Raw genomic sequence first — 27657 nt, forward strand, 5'->3', positions numbered from 1 at the left:
AGAATGACCCCACCATAGTTTACCTTTGGGATCTAATGAGTTTATTGGGCTTACTCACATACCATGGATGATGGCTTCCCCACAGCCACACAGAGGAAGCCTCTTTCCCTGGTCTTCCTTGGGCTATATACTATCCCAAGGTGATGTGCAATTAGGATAAAATTGTATACGAGTGGCTGAAAGGAGCATCTGAATATTCATTGACCTTCCTTTCTCCCTCCATCCCTAAGGAGAGGTCAATAACCCACAGGCCCAATTGTGGTAGACTCTCCAAAAGCAGTAGACACCACTGATCTCACGATGATGGTGGCAATGTTGTTTGAAGAATGGTGCCTTATAGGAGATGTGCATGTGAATCATGTGAGGACCTTCCAAAACCTGATTCGTTTCAGTGGGTCTTGGGTTGCTGATAATCTGCATTTGAAATAAGCCTTGAAGGAACTTTGCTGTGCACAGGCCCCACAGTGAGCACATAAGCATTCACATTTTGGTGACAGAGAAACTCTTGGGGCCTAAGAGACACAGATCACCAGGCCAGGAGTTGCTCTCAGCATAGCTATTGACTGTGGTGGAGGCCACGTGGCTCCTGATCATACCCAGACCTGTTATAGTGCCTGACACAACCCTGCACAGAAATTGGCCTCAGCTCATATTAATTAGCTGGATCCTAGGAAGTGGCAGACAGATTCTCTCTCTCTTCTCTAATCAGATCGGTACGCTCATGACCATCCCCTGGAGTCTTTTCAGAAAGCAGTTGTAAAATCCTTACACACTTAGCACTTAGTTCTGCAGATTGTGGGGCTCTGGGTCACCAGTTTTGCCCATTAAAGGGCCATTTGTGCATCAAACTGCTGAGCCAATGACTCTCGCAAATGAGAATGGTATCGTTCTTCCTGTATCTGCCACAAATGACTTGAGTGTTTTCCAAACATCGTTAGATGCCAAGGTTCTTGGCTCTTGGTTTGGTGCAGGTGTAATGACTCAGAGACCCCCAGTCAAAACAGGCAGGAGAAAAGAGAAAGGTTAACAGTCAAAGACCCTCTACATCTTCTCATTAACTCACCGCAATTTCTTCACTGCAGTCTACCCAAGGCTCAAGCTGTGAGCAGAGGCCCTCTCTGAGCCTGCTGTGTGGTGTGGTGTGGTGTAGTGTGGTGTGTGGTGTGGTGTGGTGTGGTGTGGTGTGGTGTGGTTGGTGATAGTGGTGGTGGTGGTTGTGTGTGTGTGTTGGAATAAGCAACATCATGAAAAAACTTTTAAAGCAAAGCTGGTGGGATCATCACTGCTGCTCATGAGCATCAGATTTTGGAGACCAGCTCTGTATGAGAGCTGTATGCCTTGGTTTTTCACTTTGCAAAGTTTCAATTGTGAGAGCTAGAGTCAACATTGTTTCTTTCTTTCCTTCCTTCCTTCCTTCCTTCCTTCCTTCCTTCCTTCCTTCCTTCCTTCCTTCCTTCCTTTCTTTCCTTCTTTTAGAATCAGCACATAATCTCACTTTTCTTCTCATCACTAGAAAAATGAAAACCAACACAGGCCTTGTCACATACCCCATAGGACAGAAATTACTACTACTGTCCGTTTACTAAGGATGGCATTAGGAACAGAGAGGCAAGTTACTTGTTCTACAAATATGGTGCTGGTATTGAACCCACAGTTTTCTGACACCAGTACTCTGAGCCACTTCTTTTAAATTACATCTATCTATCTATCTATCTATCTATCTATCTATCTATCTATCTATCTATCTCATTGTCTGCAGCTCACATGTGGAGATCAATGAACAAACTTTGATCTCTCTGCTCCCACATGCCTCCTTTGTAAGCATGCTTCTCCCAGGCTTTACAAGCTTTTATGAGGGCACTAGGACATGCCTGGCACAGGCTTGTAACCTGGGCTTATAATCCCTGTGTGCTAGCTCAGTTTTCATCAGCTTAACACAAGCTTGGGTCACCTGGGAAAGGGAGCCTCAATTAAGAAAGCATCTCCATTACATTGACCAGTAGGCAAGTCTGGGGAGGGGGTTTTGCATTTTCTTGACTAATGTTTGGAGAGGGAGGGTCCAGAGCAGTAGGGACAGAGCTGCCTCTAAGCAGGTGGTATAGAAAAGCAAACAGGGCAAGCAAACCAGGAAGCAGCATTCCTCTCTGGCCTCAGCTTTGTTCTCTCCATGGTTCCCCTTCATGATGCACCACAACTGCAAGCTGAAGTAAATCTTTTCCTCCCAGGTTGCTTTTGGTCATTGTGGTTATTGAAGTATTAGAAAACCTGAAAAGCCATGTCAGCATGGCATGAAAATACAGATACAGGTTAAACACCACTGACTTGATTTTCTACATGAGGGAATAAACATGAAAGAAATGATGCAGTTCCCCAGGGTTTACAATGCACTCTGTAAGCATCCGAGCTGTAGTGGGAACTCTTAGGGTCCCTGTTGTTTGTTCCACATTTCCTGTATCCTCCTTGCCTTTTCTCCTTTAAGTGAGGGTGAGGTTTCCTGGCATTTCAGACACTAATTCCATCAGTACACAATTGGCCCTTCCCACCTTAATGCCACACACTTTCCAGGATTCCCTTTTGCTATGGATGACAACAGCTCCACAGGCTGCTATGGTTTTGCCTACAGGGACACAGCTCCAAAGATCTCTTCAGGACCCTCTGTCAGATCTCCCTGCTCATTCCTGCTTCCTTTGCTCATCTCTGCTAGCCATTTACCACTTCACTCCCTAACTGATACCACCCCTCAGAAGGTTAAAGCTCAGCCTTTCAATGGCTTCCAGTCCCACACTACTTCACCGCTCCCTCTGTCCTGCCATGATGGTTTCCTAATTGCTTGACTGACATTGGGAGCACAGTCACATTGTCTCAAAGGTTGTCTGGGAATTGGTTCCTCAGCCTGATCACCCTCCCCCCACCCCCCGCATTTGTACGACTTCAGTTCTCCCTCTAGCCAGGTCCTCCTCCCACACCTAAACTAGGACCCGTGCCACACCCTCCCTTTCCTGTACATAGCTTTCTTCAGAACATCTCTGAAGGTAACACTCACTGTACTATAGAAGGATCTCTCTGCTTTGGGCCACTGTCTTCTTTCCCTGTCTATAAGTGCAAAACAATAAAAAAGCCACTAATTTCCAGCAAATTTCCTCATATGTATGCCATATGTATGCCAAGATGAGAGAAGGGATGATGGGAAGGAGGGAGGGAGGAAGGAGAAGAAGGGACAGAGGAAAGGAAGGGAAACATTGACTCAGTCGACTGTTTTATGAAATCTTATCCATTGGAAATAATGAAATGTTTCAGAAGGAAGCTAGATGCTCCCAACAGTTAGTCTCACAAATACATATTCTTCCATCAAGTACAGCATCTGATATGATTAACAAATGCCACTTAGAAGCTGGGCAACCACAGGCTCTCTGTGCCTCAATCGCCTCTTCCAGAAAATGGGAATAAATAAAAATAGTGTTGTCTTCCTAGGGATGTTATGAAGATTACATTAGTTAACATTTGTGGAGCACTTAGAGTGTACTCAAGGGCATAGCACCATGTGCATATTAAATTAAGTTTTTGTTTTTGTTTTTGTTTTTTTTTTTTTTTACTTTAATGCAAAATTTTGTCTCCAATCTTCAGTTCAAGCTTTTCCTTTATTTGGAAAAAATATTTGCAAATTCAGATTTTTATTTGAGTCAATTTGCCTTTGTCTTACTACAACTCATTAAAAACACTAGTTTGACTCCTGTTGAAGTAGAAGGGCAAACACACATTTTTGCCCAGCCCGCTCTCAAGGTCTTATTCTTATCAAATAACTGGCTTTTGTAGGCTAGGGCTGCTACACTGTTTTATAAATAACAAGATTAACAAGTGTTGGGTTTTTCTTTGCTCGGAGGGCAAGTGCGAAATTTCAAGGTTGCTCTAAGGTTGGTTTTGAAACCAGATATCCATTGTCGCTTGCCTCATTGGGTCACCACCTTGAAAGACTGCTGTCCCCTTATTAATGAAAAGCCTGCTGCATTTGTTTTGGCTTGAACCAAGCTAACAGCGCCTTTAATTCAGTGACAGACTGTTTTCCTTGGAAGCAGAGAGCCCAGTGGTTCTGAATCAAGCTTTGGATTTTTGCTGGAAGTTCCCAACTGGAAGTCAAATGACTTCACTCAACAGTGGTTGGGGAAGAAAGCTGTGAAGACCTTTGGGTAGGAGATCTTGAATGCTGGAGGTTCTTCATAATGGTGCTTAATGAAGCAGAACCTAACACTGGTTGAGAGAGATATGGACAAACCATATGATTACCGTGTCAAGGCTGTCTTGGGTTTTATGTAAATGAGCTCTTGTTTTATTTTTGTTTCTGCTTAGAACAGAAAACAGTTCCAAGCTAATCTTAGGAGGTAAGAGAGAGAAGTGTCCCTTGCCCTGAGGAGCTTCAGAGAAAAGCCTAGCCTAGAGGACCCAAGGATGGATGGACTATAAGTGAAAGGAAGCTAGAGTCGGGAGGAAGTCGATGGAGGTAGCCGATGGAGGTAGCCTTCTTAGGGAGGGAATTTGCTGGCTTTTATTTTTTTCTTACATGTGTTGTCTTCTTTTGCCATTGACTGGTAGTGGGAGTGAGGACCCACTTAGAACACAGACCATGAGTGGGGAGCCTGGCCCCCATTGGCTGGATCTGGGGTGACAGTGCTGAGCAGGAGTTTCTCAGCATTCTGATGTGCTGTCATGAATGACCAAGGTAAGCTTTCAGGTTCTTAGTGACAATACCATTGTTGTCACTTGTCCTCTGATATTCTAAGTTCTGGATCAGAGATGTTTGTTAGTTTCTTAAACCATCCATGGATCTTCTAGAAATGTGCTTGGAAGGACTCAGGGTGTTCCTGAAACTCTAGAAATTATACATGAAGTGCTGCCTGCATCCAGACTGAACTCGTCCTTCCTAACAGTCTCAAGGGGATTCCAGTCCTACATGATCTTTCCTTAAAGCTTAGAGGCACTCTTTTAGGTGGAGATTTTAAAAAAAATTGTTAATAAAAAAAAAGGAGACACACACATTCAGAGAAACAGAGACAGAGACAGAGAAAGGGACTGGTGAGATGACTCGGTGGGTAGGACGCTTGACTCTGGATCATGCAAGGCTTACAACCTAGTTCAGGTCTGGAATCCATGTAAGGAAAGAGAAAAGGACTACTTGCATTAGGTTGTCCTCTGATCTCCACATACATTTTGTGTCATGCAAACCTGCCAACACTGATCTCTCTCTCTGTCTGTCTCTCTGTCGCTTCAGCCAGGTTCTCAAATCCATGGCTCCTCCTAGCTTAAGAGCTTCCTCACTTACAAACAGCCATCATGGTGGCTTGTGGGACAAGATCCTGACAAGATCTCCTTCAAGGCTGTGACTATGATTTTTTGAGTTTAGAATGAATGACATGTGGAGCCATCAATTTGCCAATGGCATCTTATGCTAGGAATTAGGCAGAATAACCACTTCTTCCCCAAGGGACAAACAGGCATACCCTGAGAGGGTGGGATTTCCGGAACTCTGTGAAGTTAACAAGAGGAGACTTGGAAAGTTAGAAGAGGGAGGGGGAGGCTACATTCCAGGCATAGCTCACAGTATGAGAAAGCACCAAATTTGGAGTGGTACAAACAGATGAAGAAGGTGTCAAGTTCTCTGGGGAGGAGGAGAGGGTACTGGAGGCCAAATATGGGGTTAACTCTGGAAAGATGCTTGGGTGGCTTAATTGAGCCTAAAACAAAGAATAGCCATCCCAGAGTCTTGGGGACCTTCCCTTGCTTGTCTTAAAAAAAGCGAAGGATGCCTCACAAAATATGGAGGCAGAATTCAGACAGAAAGCCACTGTCTGCTCTACGGGAAAGGCTGAAACACCATCATTGGGGTCATAGGAAAAGCTACTCGTTGCAATGACTTGTCATTGCAATGACTTTTCAAAGATGCTATAACAAGAACTGGCTTTGGGGGTGAATGACAGGTAAGGAATTAGAGAGCAAAGCGAGAAACTGAGCACAAAAAAGAAAAAAAAAACACAAAGCAGCAATAGGGGGGCTCTCCAGTTCCAGTATGGGTCAGCCATCTTCTACCTGGTTATGGCTGCACAGCACTCCAGCGATGGAACACAGCATTCTCTGTAAGAGCACCCACCCCAGTGAGCTGCTCCGCAAATAACTACAGAGAGAGTAAGATCAACTCTTCATCGGCAATCTTGGGGACAGACACTGCTCATCAGCAATCTTGGGGACAGACACTGCCGTCCAGGAGAGGCCTGGAAAGCTGCAGAATCTTGATTTCCTGAAAGGCTGGGTCAGACTTGGGAACTCATGGGAATCGGGAAGTTGCTTTCGGGTTTCTGCTCATACCTTTCCTAGAAGGGAAGGCTATGGATGCCTTCCACTGTCAGGTCAGGGTCAGACCCTGATCTGAGCTCAGGGTCTTCGGAAGGTTCCCTTGGAGTTTTGGCTACCTGCCTTTTTCCAGGGAGCTCCCTGGTACTTCTGGCTCCTCAAAAGACAGCCGCCTTTGTGTCTACAACTTTTTTCTCCCCACATCCTCAAGTATGCTGTCCCTTCTAGTGGGATAAATTTAGCCCTTGAATGAATGCAAAAAGAAGAACACGTGGAAGCAAATGCATGCCAAGTAGCATTCAAATATAGGCTTGGCACGCACACAACAGTCCCAAAACAGTTCCAAGATTTTCTGTTTCCTTTCCTGCTGCCTTTCTCTGTTTCTCTCATTGCATCCTCAGACCACTATAGCTTTTTCTGCATTTCCTTAAGCTAACTAAATGTGGAGACCAGAATGTGGGTTTATTTGTCTTCAATTACTTATGACGTCGGGGTCACCCAAGAGTCAAAGAAAACCCAGATGCCCATTGTAATTTCTCTTTACTGGGTCAGTTCTCCTAGAGACCCATCCAGAACCCAAAGCACCTTTTTGTCTTATGTAAAAGCACCGGGTTTTATCTTACTGGATTGAGTCTATGCAGTTGCACAAACATGCTTCCAATAACCATCACATCCCCAAGTCACTAACTGTGCTGGTTATTATTATTATTATTTTTTTATCAATTTAACACAAGCTAGAATCATCTGAGGAAAGCGAACTTCAATTGAAAATAAATGGTCCTATCTGATCGCCTATAAACAAGTCTATGGGGACATTTTTGGCTGACATGGGAAGGCCCAGTCTTCTGGAGGTAGTTCTGCTCCTGGGCAGGAGGTCCTAGGTAGTATAAGAGAGAAAGATGAGCAAGCCATGGGAGCCAGCCAGCAACCAGCATTCATCCACAATCTCTACATTGGTTCTTGCTTCCATCCTGCCTTGCTTGAGCTCCTGCCCTGACATCCTTTCATGATGGACCATTACCTGGAAGTTTTTAATGTAACAAAACCCTTCAGCCCACAAGTTCCTTTGGTCATGGTACTTCACCAAAATAGTACAGAAAACTAACTAGGCACTGACTTTGGAGTCTTGCATTCTGACCCTTTACTACAGTACTAGCAAGAAGCAGGTAGCTAGCTGGCTATCCCTATTTCCAGCCTACAAACAGAAAACCCGTCCCTGATATGCAGATAAGAAAGCTCAGTCTAGGGCACTGAAGGGGCTGGTATGTGGTCATACTCAGTGTCAGTGAGGATGAGGGCTTGGATTTGAGCCTCGGTCTCATGTTCTTTAAGGTACTCCAGGCTGCTCTGGGGGAAGACAGTTTGTCCAGTGGTCCCCATCTGGGTGGTCTTGTGCATCAGTAAGGAGCTACTTTTGAGACTATCTATCTGATTGACTCCTCTGAATGAAATGATGAAATGAGCACCCGGAGGAGACAGCCTCTGTTGGCAGTGGGTGGCTAGATTCACTCTTGGTTCTGTTTCCAGTTTCACTCTTGGTTCTCCAGCCATTGGGTTGGACTGAATTGTAGTGGCAGGGCATCATCTCCCCACTGCCAACCCTGCAGGAAATCTCTCCTCTGGTCAGCAGTGCTGACTTGTAGAATGCGTGGGGCATTATGGAATCATGGATAATAATGAAAGTGTCGATTACCACACTACTGAAAGAGATTCTATGCTGACAGGGCACATCATGGTCATTGTGCCAGGACAAATTGGACTGGCTTCTAAGCTCTCTGTGAAGCCAATGACCCAACTGTGTCTAGTGGCATCAGATCACCCAGCTAGGGTAGATGTGACCTTTCGAAAGATCTTTCTAGTTCGTAACTAATTCACCCTCAAACCTGGAATCAGCTCTATAGCTGAATACTTTTGATATGTAGACACAGGGATTCATTCCCCAAATATCGAGAAATAATTATTTTCCCATTTTCTCCTAGGACTTAGTCTATCACCACTTAAGAATTCTCTTCCAGGGCTGGGGATGTAGCTTAGTTGATAAAATGCTCATCCAGCATGCACAAAACCCTGGTTTCAGTCATCAGCACCGTGTAAAAAGAGGGGTGGTGTCACACACCTGTATCCCTATCAGGAGAAGGAGGCAGAAAAAATGTTAAAGTGTCTTCGTATTTAAACTTATCAAATTAACTTATTCCAAAAGATGACTGTAAGTGTGTATTAATCATCACAAGGAGAATCCAGTAAAGAAATTCCTGGGGCTGGAAAGGCGGTTTATTGGTAAAGAGCGCTTTCAGCTCTTTCTGAAGATCTGGGTTTGGTTCTCAGCACTCACAGGATGGCTCACAACCATTCAGTTCCAGAGATTCTGAGGTCTTTTTCCAGCCTCTGAAGGTGCTGCACCCAGTGGTTCACAGACACGCATGCATACAAAAACTCACAGACACAAATGAAGCAAAAACAAAAAACAAAAAACAACAAAAAAACCCGAAGGGTCTTGATAGACCACCTCTTTTCATTAAAATCACATAAAAATGATGTTTGAATAAAACCAAGTCACTCAATTAATCTGGTCTGTGAAATTTTGAATATAACAGTGATTAGACTGGGTCCTTAAGACCTACCACATCTGGAGTATCCACTGTGGGCCTTGCAAGCCCTTGACATCTGTTATCCCTGTTTCTCACAGTATCCTTAGGAGGAGCCCAAGCTTCCAACTGGTCTGTACAATGCATGTCTACTCTGTGTCACGCCCACTTCCCAATTCCGCTTTCCAAAGCTTTTATCTACTCTGAGCCAACTTATTTTTTTTTATAATTTTTCATTTTTTTAAATTTTTTATTTAACTTTTATTAATTACACTTTATTCATTTTGTATCCCCCCATAAGCCCCTCCCTCCTCCCCTCCCTATCCCACCCTTCCTCCCCTTTCTGCATGCATGCCCCTCCCCAAGTCCACTGATAGGGGAGGGCCTCCTCTCTTTCTTTCTGATCTTAGTCTATCAGATGACATCAGGAGTGGCTGCATTGTCATCTTCTGTGGCCTGGTAAGGCTGCTCCTCCCTCAGGGGGAGGTGGTCAAAGAGCAGGCCAATCAGATTATGTCAGAGGCAGTCCCTTTTCCCATTATTATGTAACCCACTTGGACATTGAACAACCATGGGCTACATCTGTGCAGGGGTTCTAGGTTATCTTCATGAATAGTCCTTGGTGAGTATGAGTCTCTGGGAAGTTCCCTGTGTTCAAATTTTCTTGTTCTGTTGCTCTCCTTGCGGAGTTCCTGTCCTCTCCAGCTCTTGCTATTTCCCACTTCTTACCTAAAATTCCATTCACTCTGCCCGACAGTTGGCCATCAGGCTCAGCATCTGCTTTGATAGTCTGCAGGGCAGAGGCTTTCAGAGGCCCTCTGTGGCAGGTTCCTAGGCCAACTTATAAATAGAACAGTGTTGTCCCCAAACACATTGTAGTGAGGCAGGTGTGGGACGATTCTCAAACACACAACAGCAATTCCTGTTCACCGTCTTTATGCCACCCTGTTGCCTCTAGAGATTCACATCAGTCAAATGAAAGCGCCATTGTCAAAGCCAAGTAATAGAAAGGGAAGCTGTTGTCTGGTTACTAACGTTCACACCTAGCCAGATTTCCCACCAAACCTGCTTTGAAGAGGCCTTGTTGCTCCAGCCTGCTTTCGCTCTCACTCTGGCATTCTGCACCTCAGCCTTTTCTGTCTGCTTGCTCCATGGGGACTCCCTTTGTGTTTCTACCATTTGACTCCACAGAGAAAACCAGCACATCCTTGAAGGCCCATCAACTTTCCCAAAGTGCTGTTAACCGCAGGAGCCAAGGGAACACCATGTGCGGTTTTCCTTGTTTGCATTCTGTGTAGTAACTATGTATTTTAAAAGTATATATTAATTATACAAAGAGTCTTAATGATGACATGTCTATGTATTTATATAATATACTTTCATAACACACATACTCCTTTATCCTTTCTGTTCTCAAAGATAGATTTATTATTTATACAGCATTCTGCCTGCATGTATGCCTGCACACCAGAAGAGGGCACCAGATCTCACTATAGATGGTTATAAGCCACCACGTGGTTGCTGGGAATTGAACTCAGGACCTTTGGAAGGGCAGCCAATGTTCTTAACTTCTGAGCCATCTCTCCAGCCCCATCCTTTCTGTTCTCATACTCCCTTTCCCCTTCCATATCCCCAATAGTCCCCCTTCTACTTTCACGTCCTTTTTCTCCCTCCAGATCTTGCATATCACATATGCTATAAATGAACATACAGTCTTAAATGATCTCATCAAAAGAGAGGCATGGCAAGTGTTTCTGGAGAGGCTGGCATGCTCTTTAAGTCACTTTTGTGTCAAGAAAGCTTTGGGTTGCTAATACATTTCACACTCCTAGCTACTCCCCAATAGACACTGGCTTATTCTTTAAGGACGGGCTTTGGAAAGTCACTTCTTTCTTGGATTACTGAGTTCCTGTTTTCCCCCACAGGGGAAATAGTCTGTGCTCATTTGCAGTCCCCAAAGGATTCCCGTCCTAAAATAGATTTCTGAAACTTTTATCAGCAAAACATTTATTTTGCATATCTATCATTCTGTATTCAGTGTCACATCTATCAGAGAAACCATCCCACCACCTGGATGGTACTTAGGCCCATAACGTAATGTCCCAGCAAGAGCTACTGATTTGTGAAACAGATTATGCACCACTCTAATGTATAATACCAAATTTTAAATGTTTGGAAGGAATATAGTAGCCAATATAGCCATGGCACTGGGCCATCACATCTTTGTAATATCAGGCCGTCACTTAATGTGATGAATAACCACAAAGTGACTGTGTAACTTCCTTGGTGGAGTGTTGGCCTAGAATGACAAGGCCTGGTGTTGGATCCCTAGCAGCCCATAAGCCAGGCACGGTGGTATGTGCCTGTAATCCTAGCAGCAGAGGGATGGAAGCAGGAGAATATATCATTCAAGGCCATCCATGGCTACATAGTGGGTTTGAAGCTAGGCTAGCCTACATGAGACCCTGTCTAAAAAAATAGATATAATTTGGTTTGTAAATGTCTCTGTGTATGATGGGTTCAGTGGTTTCTAAATGAGAGAATTTAGATTGGAAGAGAGCAGTGTTGGGAGAGAAAATAGACTCCTTCTGCTTGTTGGCTGAACCTTAGCCATTCACTTCACATCTTCCTGTTTCACTAGGGGTCCTTAGTTACAAGCAACTGAAATGGATTCTGGTTGATAAGGGAAGAAAAGGAAGGCACTTGCATTGCATTTGGTAGCTTGAAGAATAGTTGAGAAATCTACGGAAGAGGCTTAGGTCACGGGCAAAACCAAAGATAAGATATCAACCTGAAAGAATTCTCAAAAATGTCTTCCAACTTCTTGGCAAGGGCACGTGTTTGGCTAAGTCCAGATTGCAGGCCATGCATAGCTTCCGGGAGATCTGGGGAAGCAGGTGTCTGGCATATCCCCACTTCTGTGATGCGATGCAGCTTTCTTCTCATATGGTTTAAATGTGCCCCTCCTCTTCACAAAGATGGAAAAAGGTTCACCAGTTGGGCAGCTAAAAATAATGTGTCTGCTATATGTCCTAACTGGCCTGAACCTCATATCAAGCATCCTAAATTTCCTCTCTTCTTTGACCTTTTGCCATACCTGCTTTGACATTCCTCAGTTATGGGCATGCATAATCATGGAATTGTGCTTCTCAGGTACTTTAAAACCAACAAGGAAGTATACACAATTGGTCATGAGTCTTTGGTCCTGCAAATCCCATTAATAAAATGACTCTAAATCTACCTATTTCCCATCTCACCATATAGAAATTTAATTCTGTGCATATGTTCACAAAATTCTAATGCAAATGAATGCCTAAGATCTAATATATATGATCTAATATGTAGATAAAAGATCTAATATATGTATATATTTGTCTGCATGTGTGTCTGGGCACCACATGTGTTCAGTGTTCACAGAGGCCACAAAGAAGCACCAGATTCCTTGAGAATGGAGTTACAGACAGTTGTGAGCTGCCATATGGGTACTGAGAATTAGACCTGGGCTCTCTGGAAGAGTCACCAGGGCTCTTAACCACTGAGCCATCTGGTGCCAGGATCCAAGTTTTAGTGTTCCCCATTTCCCATAGCTCCTTTATAAATCATTTCGGGTATTCCGAAGTGCCACCCTCCAATTCCATCAGTGTCAATCACTGCCTTCTTCAAGGAAAGCCAGACCAACTAAGGCAACATTCTCCAATTTCTCAATAGAATTTCAACTCAAAATTTCTTCCAGTCTCTCCCCATTCCTCCCTCATTCCCTGCTGCATTCTTCCTTCTTTCCAAAGTGAAACTGGTGAGGGATGCTAACAAAAATGTCCTCTGGTCCAACCTGAGACCACACTGCCTAAAATGTATTTTCCTTTGCTCTAGCATCTTTTGAGTCTAATGTTTCCTTTGATCTCCAAGTACCCAAACCTTTCCTGATCTACATATCCTTCTCTCCGTTGACTACTTACTTTCCTGTTCTGTCCACACTTCCTACAATCTGGAAAAGGCAGTTGGTACTCCCAAATGCTTTCCACCTCTTTCCATTTCTTATCCCTCCTAACCAATTTCTGGCTTGACATCCCCCACCCCCGTGCATACCCTGTTCTCCAGTGTCACTGTAACTCCTCACTTCTGAAACCTACAGCTTCTCTATAGCCTATGTTCTCCTGAACCTCAGAGAAGTAAGTAACCCTGATGCAATTTCCTGTCCCCCTGTTGTGGCTTTTGGAGTGAATTTCTCATTTTTACCTCCTGCTCTTCTGATCTTTTCATCCGTATTCTTGGCTGACTTTTTCTCAGGTTTGATTTCTCATCTTGGCTACTCTGAGCTCATTATCTGAGCCTAGCAAGGTGATTACCCTGATCACAGTGGCCCTAATTATTCTGCTTTAAAGTACAGATCTTTACAAATGATGGCTTCTGAAGAGTCACTTAGGCCCTTTCCTTCTTCCTCTCCCCTCCCATCCCCATTTGTGAGAATTAATGGCTGTTAAATATACATAGTATGCAATTTGCTGTTTTAAAAACATTTTTAAAATATACAGTTGGGTGGCTTTAATTCACTTGCTTTGGCACCATCATTCCCGCCCCCAATCCCAATTCCAAGAATCCAGCCCAGGACTAACTCAGTACAGCCTAGGTGAGCACTGTACAATTGAGCTGTATTCCTAGCCTTCATCACCCATCATTTCTTTTTGGTATCTTTTTAATACATTGCTAAGTAGAAAAAGAGCATTTCTGCTTAGCATGCTTTTTATTGGGTCTTGTGTGTCAGGATGTCTTCACATCCCTGTCATCAGAGAAGCTTAGTGTTCAGTGCTGAACTCATGCTTTTGGCTTCCCTTGTACTGCAGGTACTCCTATTTGACTTTTGCTTGGGTGCTGGGAATATGAACTCCGGTCCTCATCCTTAAGCGCTTTACCCACTGAACAATCTCCCCCAGGCTCCTAGCACTCATTTTATAGGATGTCTCTGAGAGGTCATTTGCAATCTTTTCTTTTTTCAGATAAGGAAACTGAGGCTCAGAGTGACTTAGTTGTCCAGGAAGATACCCAGGGTTTCAAACTCTGAGCTGTCTGCAGTTGGTATGTTACCAGAAGGGTGGCCTATCTGGTGATAAACCCTGCACTTGAGGGTCCTACCATCTAAAGCCCGTGGACAAGACAGCATTTATCTGTTGGAAATGCCCCCACATGGAGCCCAAGCATCTGGAGGCAGCTAGGAGGAGCTGGGGATACTGGGTGGCCGCAGCCGGCGTGTAAGGACACGTGCTGGGGCCCGCATTCTGCCAAAGGCCCCTTCTGCTGGCATCTCTCTGCTCAGAGCAGGGGCGCCGCCTGGTCTTGTCTAGACCCGGAGCGCAGCGCGCGCGGCCACCGAGGCGCACCAGCTGTGCGCCGGGTAACCGCCCAGCTCGCTGATCGCCCGCGCCCCAGGTGCCCAACTCGCGAGCGGCCGCGGCGGCGGCCACGGGTCCCCCACACCCCAGGGGCGGAGCGAGGCGCAGAGACGTCAGGGCGGGGACCTAGCGCGGCCGAGCGCGCTCTCCCGGAGGCTGCGGGCGGCCCACGTCCCCGGCTGGCGCGGCCGGTGGTGGCGGTGGAGGTAGAGGCTAGGATCTTGCCTTTCCGCGGCGGCGCTGAGGCGCAGCCAGGCGGCCGCGCCGGCGGAGACCGAGGCAGGCAAGGCTGAGCTCTGAGACAGCCCAGCCGAGCGCGCAGCTTTGCCACCCCGCCCCCCAGGAGCGGACCCCACGCGCCCCTTGGGTGTCCCCAGGGTCCAGTTGAGTCCCCACGCGTGCCCTTCCATCTCCTTGGGTGACTACAGCGTGTGTTTTGTTTTTCTTCCTTCTCCTGCCCGTGTGCCCTTCTCCAGGATGGCAGAGGCGGAATTGCACAAGGAGAGGCTGCAAGCCATAGCAGTAAGTCCACTTTTCCTTTTCTTGTTCTATTGTCTGGGGTGGACGGGGGACCCGTGGGCTCAGAGCCAGCGACATGCCAGCCCAGTAGCCTTAGGCCTTGTGCTGGGGTGAAAGTCTGTCCAAGCTTGGGGACGCTGCCTTTTGCCTTTATATGTCTGTAGACTAAACCCCTGGGGCGTACTTGGGACCAGGAAGATTTGAACATGGAAAATTGGCTTAGAAATAAGATGCTGCCGCGCTTCGGGGATAGACTAAACAGAGCGGGAAGTGCATGTGTGTGTGTGTTTCGGGGACTCCTAGAATATTATCATCCAGTGCCCAGAAGGACGTTGGCTTCCAACTCCAAAAAAGAGAGAGAATTGTGATCCAAGGTGGCTATCTTTCTCTTCCTAGCCAGCTGCCCAGCCGGCCAGCTGCGTGGTAGAACCTCCCCCCCAGAATCCAGGAGTGCCAGTTTTCCTTCCTCTGTTTGACATTAACAAGGGCTCTGGCACAGGCCACCACCCTAGAGAGGGCAGGGGCTTCTTACTTCTGGGTCTTGGAAGAAATATTTCAGGAGAGTCTCTTCCTCTTCACTGTGGATTACCTGAAACCCGTTAGTTCAGCATACAAAGGAGCATCTGGTCTTGGCAAAGTTCGGCGCTCTCAGAGCAGGGCACCATGTGCATCTTGGGTTCAGACAAGAGCTGTCTGACACTGCCTAGACTGGAAAGGCCTTTGCCAGTTCTGCCAGTGTTCCACAGATGTGGTTTTCAATGGAGCCACCACAGCTGGATTATATATTTCCTTTGCGGATGAGGGAATGGTTACTGGTGCTATATGAAATAATAGCGAATTAAAGGAGGTCTGCTAGAATGTTGGCACAAAAGAATCTCCAGACATTCTTTCACCTAAGTGCTTTTCACCCTGTGCTCCAGGAGTTCCCTGGAAACACATAAATTTGTTGGGAGAAATACTGTGTAATGTTCTGGAAACGACATATGTATGAAAATCTTTTCAAATGCCTTTGGAGAGAGTCTTCATTGGGAATGTGCACTCGGGCCTTTCTCGTCTGAGCAGCATTTGATGTGGGCTCTGTAGCTGGGACACCTCCTTCCTCAGACTATTCTGATCTGAAAGGATTATGCCCAGAAGAAGAGCTGTGCATGGGCCATGATGAAGTACAGTGGTTGGACTCTGAAGCCATCTTTGAACTTGGTCCTTGGCCTCAGGGAGGCAGTTTGGTCTTTTTTCCCCCCGCTTTCTACACATTGCATGCACATTTTGATGGCTAATGGAGTTGCTCGTGGATTCTAAAGTCAGCGTTAAGGCAATGTGGCTGTCTGTCTCGGCTTTGCTCCGAACGGTGCCATGGAGCTGGTGGGTGTTTTGTGTAACTGGATAAAGGGCTGCTTCAACTGTTGACAAGTGTCTGCTCCAGAGAACACTCAGCCGCTCCCATGGGCTGCTGCTGGCTGTTTGCAACAGTTGTCACATTTTCTGCCTCTGCGAGACCAGTGTCCCCGCATGCCTCAGGGACAGCTGACTCCATGAAAGGACTCACTTTCTGAGTACAGTGCCAACAGCAGCTAACACCAGGGCCACCCGTTCCAAGTAGGCTTGAGTAATCTCAGCCATGGCCAAGGTGGTTTTCAAGAATGATCGGGGGAAGGGGGTTTGAACAGATAAGAAGACAAATACCAGCCAGATCTGTTTGGTTGTGGGACTAAGTTCCTCCTGTGGACCTGAGAGAACAGAGGGGGTGGGGTCAACATCCACAAAAATATGTGTTGGGGAAGACTTCTAAGTGTCATCACTGTGTATGTCTCTCTGTGTGTATGTGTGTGTGTGAGAGAGAGACAGCGAAAGAGACAGAGACAGACAGACAGAGAGGGAGAATTTTAAGAAACACAGGAGAACAGCGAGGGTGGATGTGGGGCTACAATCAGTAGATAATTTTATGCCACATTTTGGCTTAGTCCACACTCTTTGTAGATTAAGCAAACTTTGCCTCTATTGGCCACTTTCCCAGAATCCTCGGGGCGGGGGGGCTCTGAGATGCTTACAGGCCTTCCCCAGAGCCTAACATGCCTGAAAGTCATTCTGGAGATAAGAGGGAAGAGAATGGTTCTTCACTGCTTCACTACTTGGGTTCTTGAGTCTCAGTCTTGAGATGGAGCCTCAGTTTTTTTCCTCTGTAAAATGGGCCCAGGACTTTTTCTTAGTGTGTATCTCTGCTTCTAAGACTAGGGAATGGAGAGACTTTGGCCCCCCGGTTGCCATGGGATGATGTTCAAGAGTAGCCCTCAGCTCTTGTGTACACTGCTGGGAGGGCAGCGGGCAGCTCTGCTTTCCTTTTCTATGATGAGGGAGGTCAAATCTAGCCAGCATCCCTTTCTCTACAGCAAGAACTGGGACCTGAGGGCCCATTCATCTGCTCATTCATCAGTTTGGGGGAAGTTTCTCTCTCCTAGGTTCCACCAATGCTGACAACCACCAGAAGGAAGGTCTTGCCCTTACACATTTAATTTTAAAAGGGGTTGTGTCTCATGATGTAGTTCTGACTGGCCTGGAACACACTATGTAGACCAGACTGACCTTGAATTCATAGAGACCCACCTGTCAGAGCTTTCTGAGTGCTGGGATTACGGGTGTGTGCCTCCACTCCCGGCCCCAAGCTCAGTGTTTGAAAGGTTGGGTGTCCAGTGACCCAGAATAGCTGTTGTATGATCATCTGTGGGAATCAGCTACTATGGATTACTAAGCGGCCGCAGTGCCTCAGCTGAATCTGCTAAAGTAGGCCGGAGACTAATCAACGAGATCAGAAGGCTCTCGTGTCCTGTCAAAAGACGAGCAACTCCATCCTTGGCAAATGTCTTTCCTCCTTCTTGGCCCTTTCATCTCCACAGCTATAACCTATAGAATTTACAAAATGCTTCTGACAACAGAGTGACTGAGGAGAAATAATACAATGATGACCATTTACTGAATGTTGTGCATTCAGCAAGGCCTTGGTTTAAGTCTGGCCTCGATTAAACACAAAGTTGCTCATGGTCAGGGATGAATTAGGAGAGCATGCAATCAATTAATGTGAATTACAAGTAGGACGGTGCCCATGACCTCATGAGTGAGACATGAAAACCAGCCTCAAGGCATGTGGAGCAATCTCCCCGCCAACCCTTGGCCCCAAAAGTCACTTGATCAAGGCTTGGATAAAATAACATAGAAACTAACGTCATAACCTTTCCAATGACCACGGAGCATCTATCTATCTATCTATCTATCTATCTATCTATCTATCTATCTATCCATCCATGTATATATGTATTTATTATTGTTTGCTTATTATTTATTCAGAAAAATTACTGTGAGAAAGAGAAAAGCAAAAGCAAAAAGTTAAGTCAGTGGTTGGCAGCATGAACATGATGAAAGACTGAAGTGTGTATGTGTGTATATACATGTGTGTGTTATCTGTGTGCATGTGTATGTGTGTGGTGTGTTTACATGTGTGTTATCTCTGTGCATGTGTAAATGTATATGTGTGCTATGTGTTGTAGATGTGTACATATGTGTTTTCTGTGTGCATGTATGTGTGGTGTGTGTGTCCTTTGCATAAATATGTGTCATGTGTGTACATGCGTGTATTATGTATTATGTGTTGTGTGCACATGCATATTATCTGCATGTGCATATGTGTGCACACATGTGTATTGCATGTTATCTGTGTGTGCACATGTATTTTCGGTGTACATATATGTGTGTTGCATGTTTGTGTGTGTACATGTGTGTGAGATGTACATGTGTGTTGTGTGATGTGTGATGTATCTGTGTGCATGTGTATGTGTGTGGGCATGTGTGTGTACATGTGTGTTATCTGTGTAGGTGTGTATGTGAATAAATGCACTTGCCTTTTTTTGCCTTTGTGTGTGGAAATCAGAAGTGGATGTTGGCTGTCCTCCTCTTCCTCAGATAGAAATATCTGTTATTCTGAGGCAGAGTTTCTCACTGAACCTAGAGCTCCCCATTTTGCTCGACTGCCCAGCTAGCCCCTGAGATCTGCCTGTCTCTGCACTCAGCACAGGAGTACAGACATGTGCCTCCATGCCTGGTTTTTTACATGGATTCTGGGAATCTGAACTCAAGCTCCATGCACAGTCACTTATTTACCCACGGAGCCATCTTCCCAGCCTCCATGAAATGTTTTTTAAAATGTATTTGTATCTATGTGTGTATGTATGAGTCTATGTGTAACAGGTACGTGCAGGTGCCTGAGGTGTCCAGAGGTCGTAGGGTCTCTTGAAACTGGAGTTACAGGTGATTGTGTACTGGCGAGTGTGGTGCTGGCAACTGAGCCTGGGTCGTCTGTAACACCAGAGAGGACTCTTAACCGCCAATCTATCTCTCTAGCTCCTCCGGAAATCCTTTTACACATACGTTATCTCATTTAACTTTTCAAGAGACTTGCAAAGTAGAAGTTCCTCCCCTATACCATTTTAGAGATGGCCAAGCCAGAAAACTGTTGGAACACTAAACAGACGGTGCCAAAATCCGGGTTTCAACCCACAGAGCAGGCCATGCACTGCCACCGAGGATGGCTGCAGTACCTCATCTTTTCTCATGAGGGTGCTCTGTGGGTTCTCTACAGCCTCTGAGCCCCTGAGGCAGCAGCAGACTGCATAGCACTGGAAAAGCCTGAGTGAACCAGGAGACCTCTGCCCTTTGGAGCCTCTTGCAATCCTGGGTGCAGGGCATGGAAATGCCCAATGCAAACTGCAGCCCATCAAGTTACATTCTCTTGGGGAGGAAGCTGCTCAGTCTCAGTAGAAACTGACTTCGGGGGAGGGTGTTGCTATGTTTCCATATCCAACCGGCAGATAGTTTTCCTTGGGCATGAGTGAAAATGACTAAAAGTCATAGAGGCCACCTTGGGTAAAAAGGCCCAAGAGCTCCATAGAAAAGGCCCCCAACATCACTGCATCAACGTGTGCTAAAATACGGAATGTAACCTAACCCACACCTTCCTTCAGACTTCATCATATATTAGGAACCCACTCTGTGGAATGAGCAAAATCCGCCTTTGCAATTGCACAGAACCTCACAATTCACACAAACGGTTTATACTCTGCTTTTTTTCTTATACGTGGAGGTGAGTTTCACTGTCTCCACTGCACAATTGAGCATCCAGACCCACAGAGTGAAATACAGAAATGTTTGGGGAAGCTCTGGTCTCTCCTGATGCCAAGTTTTTTGTGTCAGTAGCATATCCAGCCTGGATCCTCCTGGGGAGGAAGGAGAGTGGTGAGCTTGGAGGTACACGGACTTGAATATACCTTTATAGAATTAGGACCTTCTGAGATCTTGCCTAAGTTCTCTCTCTCTCTCTCTCTCTTTCTCTTCCTTGTTCCATTCCGCCATTCCTCTCTCTTGTTCCCTTTTACCACTTCTTTGACTCTGTCTTTTATCTTTCTGACTTTCTATGTACTGTTTCTTTCTCTGTATCTCTGTCTCTGTCTCTCTCTTACTCTGTCTCTCTCTCTGAGTTGTCTCTCCTTTCACCCTCCTCTCCCCCTATCTCATCACCATCTTTTCTTCCTTTCTATGGGTTCAGTTAGCATGTTGATGGCTTCCACCTGATCCCATTCTCTGTCCTGAGTAGGCCTAGAGAAAATATTTGTTGGATTTTCCTTATAGTCATCTTTTTGTGCCTTTAATTTTTCAATGATACATCCCTGAGGTTCAAATTCAAATGGGGGCCTAGTGTCCCAGGAGGCTTTTAGCCTATGATTGACCCATGCCACTGAGGTTGCTCTATCTGAACTGCATAGAAGTCCTTGCTATGATTTACATATGACTCACCTCAACATCCCAAGTCTGGGATGCAGAGGTGTTAGTAACAAACACTGTTTCCTGTGAGAACCCTCACACACACACACACAGGTCTGTGGACCTGTGCCACTGGCGAGTACTTAACAAAGAACTGAAGAATTAAGAATCTTGGGTATTTATCTGTTACCTCCTTCCATCTCAAAGACAGAGATGGCATTGTGGCTTTAAAATTCCACGTAAAAGCCTAAGAAGGCAGTTAATAAGAATGTTAGCAGAGGGGAAGCATTTGCCCTTGGCTTGAATTTGCAAGGCTGTACAGTAAGTAGATGTCACTTTGGGACTGCTCAGGGTCATTACAGGTCCTGAGCGTGCCAAGGGAGCCTTACACAAGCATGGGCAAGGGTCACAGAGCTCTCTGGATAGTATTTGTATCTGTATTTGTACCTGGGAATTTCAGGGCTTGAGCCTCTTAGGACAAAGAGCAACTACTCTCCCAAACTTAAAAGTTGTGGGAAGCAGAGCGCGCAGCACTTGGGACTTATGGATTATGAACGGCCATTATTGGAGAAAGCCAGGGCTCGGTGGAGGCACATCCACCTCTCTGTGGGAGCTCTCCAGCACTTTCGGAACCACTGCTATTGGTCCTTTGAATTACTCCCATTTCATCACCGATTCCTTTGTGGGGATGTTGAGAATAGTAAGGTCAATCATGACCTATGTGACATGACTCAGGCTGAGACAACAAATAGGCGTGATGCATAGAACAGGGTTCTTGAAGGCTGCCAGGACCTTGAACAATCTGGTAGGGTTGTTAGGAGTGTGGATTCTAGCTTTTTATCTGAACCATGTCCTTGTCCCTTGGTTTCCTCATCTGTGAATTGGGGATGGGGATAGACGCCGTCAGAGTGATTTGGGAAATTTCCTAAGACACGCTCAGAGCAGGCATCCAGTGAGCATGCACAGAGGTTTCTATTTACAGTAAATAAACAGCTTGGAACTTGTGCATCTTGAAATAGAAAAGAGACATCAACCTCAACATTTTTTGCCAAATTAGGAAATTTTGGATGAACGTACTATCTGCTTATGCTTAGACTGAGAGAAAGACAGAGCGATGGGGCACACATGTGTGCTCTAGTATGCTCCACCTTATTCCTTTGAGACAGGGCCCCTCAGTGAACCTGGAGCTGAGATGGGCTGGAGGGCAGTGAGCCCCAGTGATCCTCCCGTCTCTGCTCCCCGCAGCATCAGGATTACAAGCCGAGGTGAGACCACAGGTGGCTTTTTAGGTGGGCTCTGGGATTTGGAACTCAGGTTCTCCTGCTCATCCAGCATGTGCTTTTACCCACTGAGCCTTCTCTCCAGCCCCAGCGAGGATCTTTTGAAGCTGTGAACTCAGTAGATTTCAGGAGCAAGTATGTCACCCAAATCAGGGGCATGGAAAGGAAAGCTGGGGCCCTCCGAAGCAGATGTCACTGAGCAGTAAAGAGGCAGGTGATTTGTGCTGCGTGGGAACATGGGTTGTATGTTAGTACAGCAACTCATTTCCAAGAGAAAGAAGAAACATGATTTTTCAACATAGGATCTCCAACGGAAATGAAAAATATGAATGAGTTTAAAGGCTGAGAAGATTTGTGGTCACATGCAACTCCTTTTGGTCAACAGGTCAGCATTTTGTGACCTTTAGATGAGTGGGGCTTTGAACCTTACAGTTTGCTTTCTATATTCACTGGCTTAGCTGAATTTAATACATACAGAGGCTACAAAATAGTTCTCTGGGCATCCTCTCAGGTCACTCATAAGGTTGCAAAGTCGCATTGTCTTGTTAATAAGGATTTGTGACTTGGTAGCTAAATGTTTGGATTCTTTAAAACAAAATACCCAATTTGCTATAGTTTTGATAACAGGTTGAGTCCCTTGCACCTATGGATATGATTGTAAGTCAGTCTGTTCACATGTGGGTGAGCGGCTGCTTTCTAAATCCACAGAACCTCAAATGCCCAGTTATTATAGAAGAATCTTAAAGAATATTTACTCAAGATATGCAAATCTGACATGTTAAGTCAGATATGCAAATCTGACTCAGCCTCACATCGGGATGTCTGAGATGATCCTCAGGTAATAGGACAGAGAGCAATTGCTGGGCAGGACACTTAGAATAGCAGTGACAGACATCTGATAGCCTCCCTCTGTGTGTGTGTGTGTGAGTGTGTGTATGTGAGTGTGTGTGTGTGTGTGTGTGTGTGTGTGTGTGCATGCACACCATATGGCATAGAATATTCCCCTTCAGGATCAACTGGAGACCTCTTTAAAGCACAGACTGTTTCTCCCCACTCCCAGAGTCTGAGTGGACTTGGGAAGAAGACAAAAGAATTTGTTTTTCCAGGAAGTTTCCAGCTGTTTCTAGCTGCAGCTCCCATTGTGGGGAACACACTCTGAAAACCATTGCTCAAGTCAGAGCAGATCAATAGTATGGAAGGATGAAGGTCTGACTCTTCACAAGCGCCCTATGCTCACCATGGCATACTTAACAGTTTAAAGAAACAAACCCAAATTCAGCCCCCTAAGCAAGAACGTATGCTAGCCCAGCATGAAGACAGTGCAGGCGCATCCACACGTCAGGTAGCTGATCAAGAGGCGTTTTCCGAGAATTAATTTAGCAGTTAATTCACTAGGTCCTGAGGTTGACCTCTAGACTTCAGGGATATGTGGGAGGGAATCGTCATTTACCTTGAGCACTTGCTTACTTCTACTTAAATAAAGTGAAAATTTTGTCGGTTAATCACTTGAAGACAACTTTTAGGAGAATTTGCTTGGGATAGGATGAGTAATGGCCCAGGATTTGCCTGGATTGTCTGAGAAGGCCATGGGGGCTGGCAAGGAGCCGGGATTGGCTGAGAGCACTGAAGGCTCTGTGCCTTCACTGATGCTGAGTCAGTTCGAAGGTTTGCACAGGATTGAGCTGACCCTAACTACACACTATAAAATTCCCCTACGGAAGTTTCCTGAGGGTGGCTCTGTGAAGACAGGAGATGCAGTGAAGGAGATTTCTAGGTAAAGTGTCTATTATACAAACACCAGGACCTGAGTTTGGATCCCTGGCACCCACATAAAAAAGTGGAGTGGCCCTGTAACCCTAATGCTGGTAGCAGGGTGGGCAGAGACACATATCTGGTGCCTACTGGCAAGCCAGTCTAGCTGAAATGGTGAGCGTCCAGTTCAGTGAAGAGACCCTGCCTCAAAAAAATAAGGTGGCGAGCGATAGAAAATATCGGAAGTCAACCCCTGCCACCCTGTGAGCACCCTGTCATACACACATGTGCAAATCACACGTAATAGCTGGCCTCCATTTCCAGCAGCAACTGGGGAGGGGGTGGTTGGAGAGAACGCCATGACTTGGTGATTTATCCATCTGTGCACATAGTTCACCTCAAATCAACCGTCCAAGTCTTGAGGGACCACCTGTAGCAGGCTTCAAGACAGCTGCTCCACCTGTGGGTGACTCTAATCTCATGCCAGGATGAATGGCTGCTGATGTGCGCCTACTTCCTGATGGTTAAGGATTCTCCTCAGCCTGCATGCATGCACAGAAGTATGGCCTGTCACTGGTGTGTCCAAAGAGAGTTTATTCTCCCAAGGACGTCATCCAGGCTTCCCTATTTGTAGCATCCATTGTCAGAGCCAGCTCTTCATTTCTGGGGGAATTCAGACTCACCCAGTCTCTTATTTGTCATATAATACAAAGCACAGAAGCTGCACTGTGCTGGATGGAGCCTAAGAGAACAAGGGGAGACTGTGGGTGGGTGACAGGCCACAGGGCACTGGGTGGAGAGAAGGTCTCTCGGGCATACGCTGAGCTTGGGAATGCCATGCAGCTGAGTCCTATTTCAGGCAGGAAAGGCCAGTGGAACAGAGGTTGGTGTGGTAGGTGAACACTGAGATGCATGTGCCCTGGTTTAATCATTACCTCTATATTTCTCAGCAGTCCCATGTTGAGCTAAAACATTTATAAGGCGATTATAAACAGAGACGTGCAAAAAGTGGCAGGGGCTTGGGAGATGGTCCAGTCCATAAAGCACCCTTCTTACACACACAAAGACCTGAATTCGATCCCCTGAACCTATGGAAAAAAGCTGGATGTGGTGAGACGTGTAATCCCAGTGCTGGGGAGGTAGAGACAGGCAGAGCTCTGGGGCTCATTCCTAATTAGTGAGCTCCTCGCCAATAGGGGACTCTGTCTCAAAAAAGTGGGGGGTGTGATAGCACCTGGAAAATGACAGCCAAAGTTATCATTTGACCATCACACACACACACACACAATCTCACACATACACACTCATACACTTGCGAACACGCATATACTTGTAAGCATACACACACATATATTCACAAGCACAAGAATGAAAGACAGAAAAGAGAACAGCATATTTGCATAGTGCTTAAACATGTATTAAAAATACTTTGGGTTCATCTCTGGTCTTAAGCTTCAGTGCCTCTAGTATCATATAAGCTAGAAGAAAGGCAGAGGGAGGCCCACACCTTTCCCTTGCCTAGCGTGGAAGTTAAAAGAAAAGTCATTTGAGCCCAAGATTAAAGCCCCAGATCGGGATGAAAGACCTTCAGAGTATAGCTTTCTATTTCCCTCTTCCCCCATCGCAGATGAGTTTATTACCCTCAGGGCCTCTGAGCTTGACATTCTGTGCTTGACCAAATGTCCTCAAGGCATATGTAAAACCTGACCCCTCCCCACATTTTTGCTGGAAAATTAAGTAGCCTTTTTACTGGTTTATTTACTATTCTAAGTGCTGGGATCCTTCTTCCCCTCTGTCTGCTAAATTATAACCAGTCATATAAATATTCTTTTTATTTTTAAGTTCAGGGTTGAAATGAAAAACTTTGAGGGTTACCAAAAAAATGTTATTCTTAAGAGAAAAACATATGCCTGGAAACTTAGCCCCATGGGCAAATGCTGAGAGACTGTTTTCTTTCCTTCCTTCTTTCTTTCTTTCTTTCTTTCTTTCTTTCTCTCTCTCTCTCTCTCTCTCTCTCTCTCTCTCTCTCTGTCTTTCTTTTTTCTGGATTTGAGTGCTGATGTCTGCAAATTGTGGCCAATAAATACCAGTTAGGACTTAAGACTTTGGGTGATAAAGTGTGGGTTCCTAAGTGACAAGGGAACAAGGCTGGGATTTAAAAAAGGTGACTCTTGACTGAGTGGCATAGAATCAGGTATGGTGCTTCCCTCACTTAACAGTTGCCATCTCTAATGGGGTGAGACATATTTGTGGACAATGAATTCTGCACATGCGTGTTTAAAATCTGATTCTAGGAATCAAGTAAAACTTCACAACTCCATCATACTAACAATAGATGGATGACTTTGGTGCGAATGAATGAAAAGGCTGGGTACAGAACACACTCTTGAATCCTCCCATCTCTTAGACCCATCCTTTCCCCAGCCTTATTAACAGCAAGAACAAAAGACACCAGAGCTATATTGGGCCTGATGTGGAGGAATGAAGAGGAAGTATTGGCTCTGAAAACACAGAGAAGAAGCAGCCAAGGTGAAAGTGATTTACAACCCGCCCCTCCCCACCCCTCCCCTTACCACCTTCCTTATTTGGCTGCTCCTTTCTGCCTCTGGCTAGCTGTAGTTCTCTAGTCTTTCCCAAGCCAAAGCTGGAAGCAGCCTCACCTAAGTAAAGAAGAAATTTTAAACTAAGTGCGTGTCTTGTTTACTTTTCTAGTACTGGACTAAAACACCATGACAACTTATAGAAGAAGCAGTTTGTTGGGGTCTTACAGTTCAGAGGGTGAGTCCATGACCACGGACCACCATGGCGGGGAGTCTGGCAGCAGACAAGCAGGCATGGTGCTGAAGCATAAGCCGAGAGCTTACACCTTGAGACACACCATGGGTCAGGAAGTGAGAGAACGCGATAACTGGAAACGCTGTGGGCTTCTGAAATCTCAATGTTTATGCCCAGTGACACACCTCCCAAAGAAGGCAACACTTCCTAATTCTTCCCAAACAGTTCTCCTAACTGAGGACCAAGTATTCAAATAGAGGAGCCCATGGGGACCATTTTTATTCAGTTGGTCGTCTTCCCTTTTAGAGACAGGTTTTCAAAAGGTCCAAAAATTGAACGAGAGATGGCCACTGTATCCTGTGGCTGCTTCTGGAGGAGGTTAGATGAGTTTCCCAGACTTTCGGATCATCTGGGTGGGAAGTGCTGTGTGGAGTACTTTATGGTAGGGTAAACCCCAGAGGTGCACAGAGCTGATCAGTGTGACTGAACCCTGGAGAGCACAGTAAAGAGAAAGGCCAGGCTCCTGGGAACAGGAGCAGCCAGTCACTCACACCTCCTGGTGACTGATTTATGGCAGCCAGGGCTGGAATCCTCTGCCTTTACAGTAGAACCTGAAACTCTGAGTTTTGCAAAAGATCTGTTGCTGTCTCAATGTTCACAATCATTTAAACCAAACATAAGAAGATTTTAAAATGGACCCGATTAGCTTCATTCCCCAACCCCACACTCTCCCTCTTCCCCATCCTGGGCCATCAGTTTTCCACTTACGCCTTTCAGAGTGTAATTTATTTATCCCTAAAGCAACATGTGTGGATGGGTGTGGAGCAGTATTACAGCTCAGATCTAAGAGAGATACAAACACATTTATCTTTTTTTTGACAGCCTGTGAGATGTGCCTACAAGAAGCCTGTTTGTCATAGACTCAAGGGCTCTTTGGGATATTTTCATTGTTAAAAACAAACAAACACCAAAATAAGAACAACAACAGCAGCAATACAGAAGCTGGGCTCAGAGTCAAGACTGCTCCTGAAATCAGTCCCCTCTCCAGCATGCAGGGGCAATCAGGAGTTCTCTGTAGGAAATTCAAACCATAATCCCTCTAAAAAAGAGAATTTCAAGAACAGAGAGCAAAATTGACATCAAGTTTCTTTTTTTATGTCTGAATTTAATATGCTATAAATTTGTGTGGTCACTAGAACAATCAGAGTAGGATAA

At 45.6% G+C, this 27657-nt stretch overlaps 1 protein-coding gene across 5 annotated transcripts in view; it reads left to right on the plus strand.

Annotated features, from left to right (window-relative positions):
• Positions 1-27657, plus strand: part of Palm2akap2 (PALM2 and AKAP2 fusion) — a 427758-nt gene that overhangs the window by 112326 nt on the left and 287775 nt on the right. For all 5 annotated transcript variants that reach the window (XM_060379949.1, XM_021628068.2, XM_021628073.2 and 2 more), the window contains exon 2: positions 14788-14833. In XM_060379949.1, the coding sequence (XP_060235932.1) occupies positions 14788-14833 (46 nt within the window). The remainder of the gene's footprint in view (positions 1-14787; positions 14834-27657) is intronic.

Source organism: Meriones unguiculatus, chromosome 3, assembly GCF_030254825.1.
Source record: "Meriones unguiculatus strain TT.TT164.6M chromosome 3, Bangor_MerUng_6.1, whole genome shotgun sequence".
In the NCBI taxonomy this organism is placed as follows: domain Eukaryota; kingdom Metazoa; phylum Chordata; class Mammalia; order Rodentia; family Muridae; genus Meriones; species Meriones unguiculatus.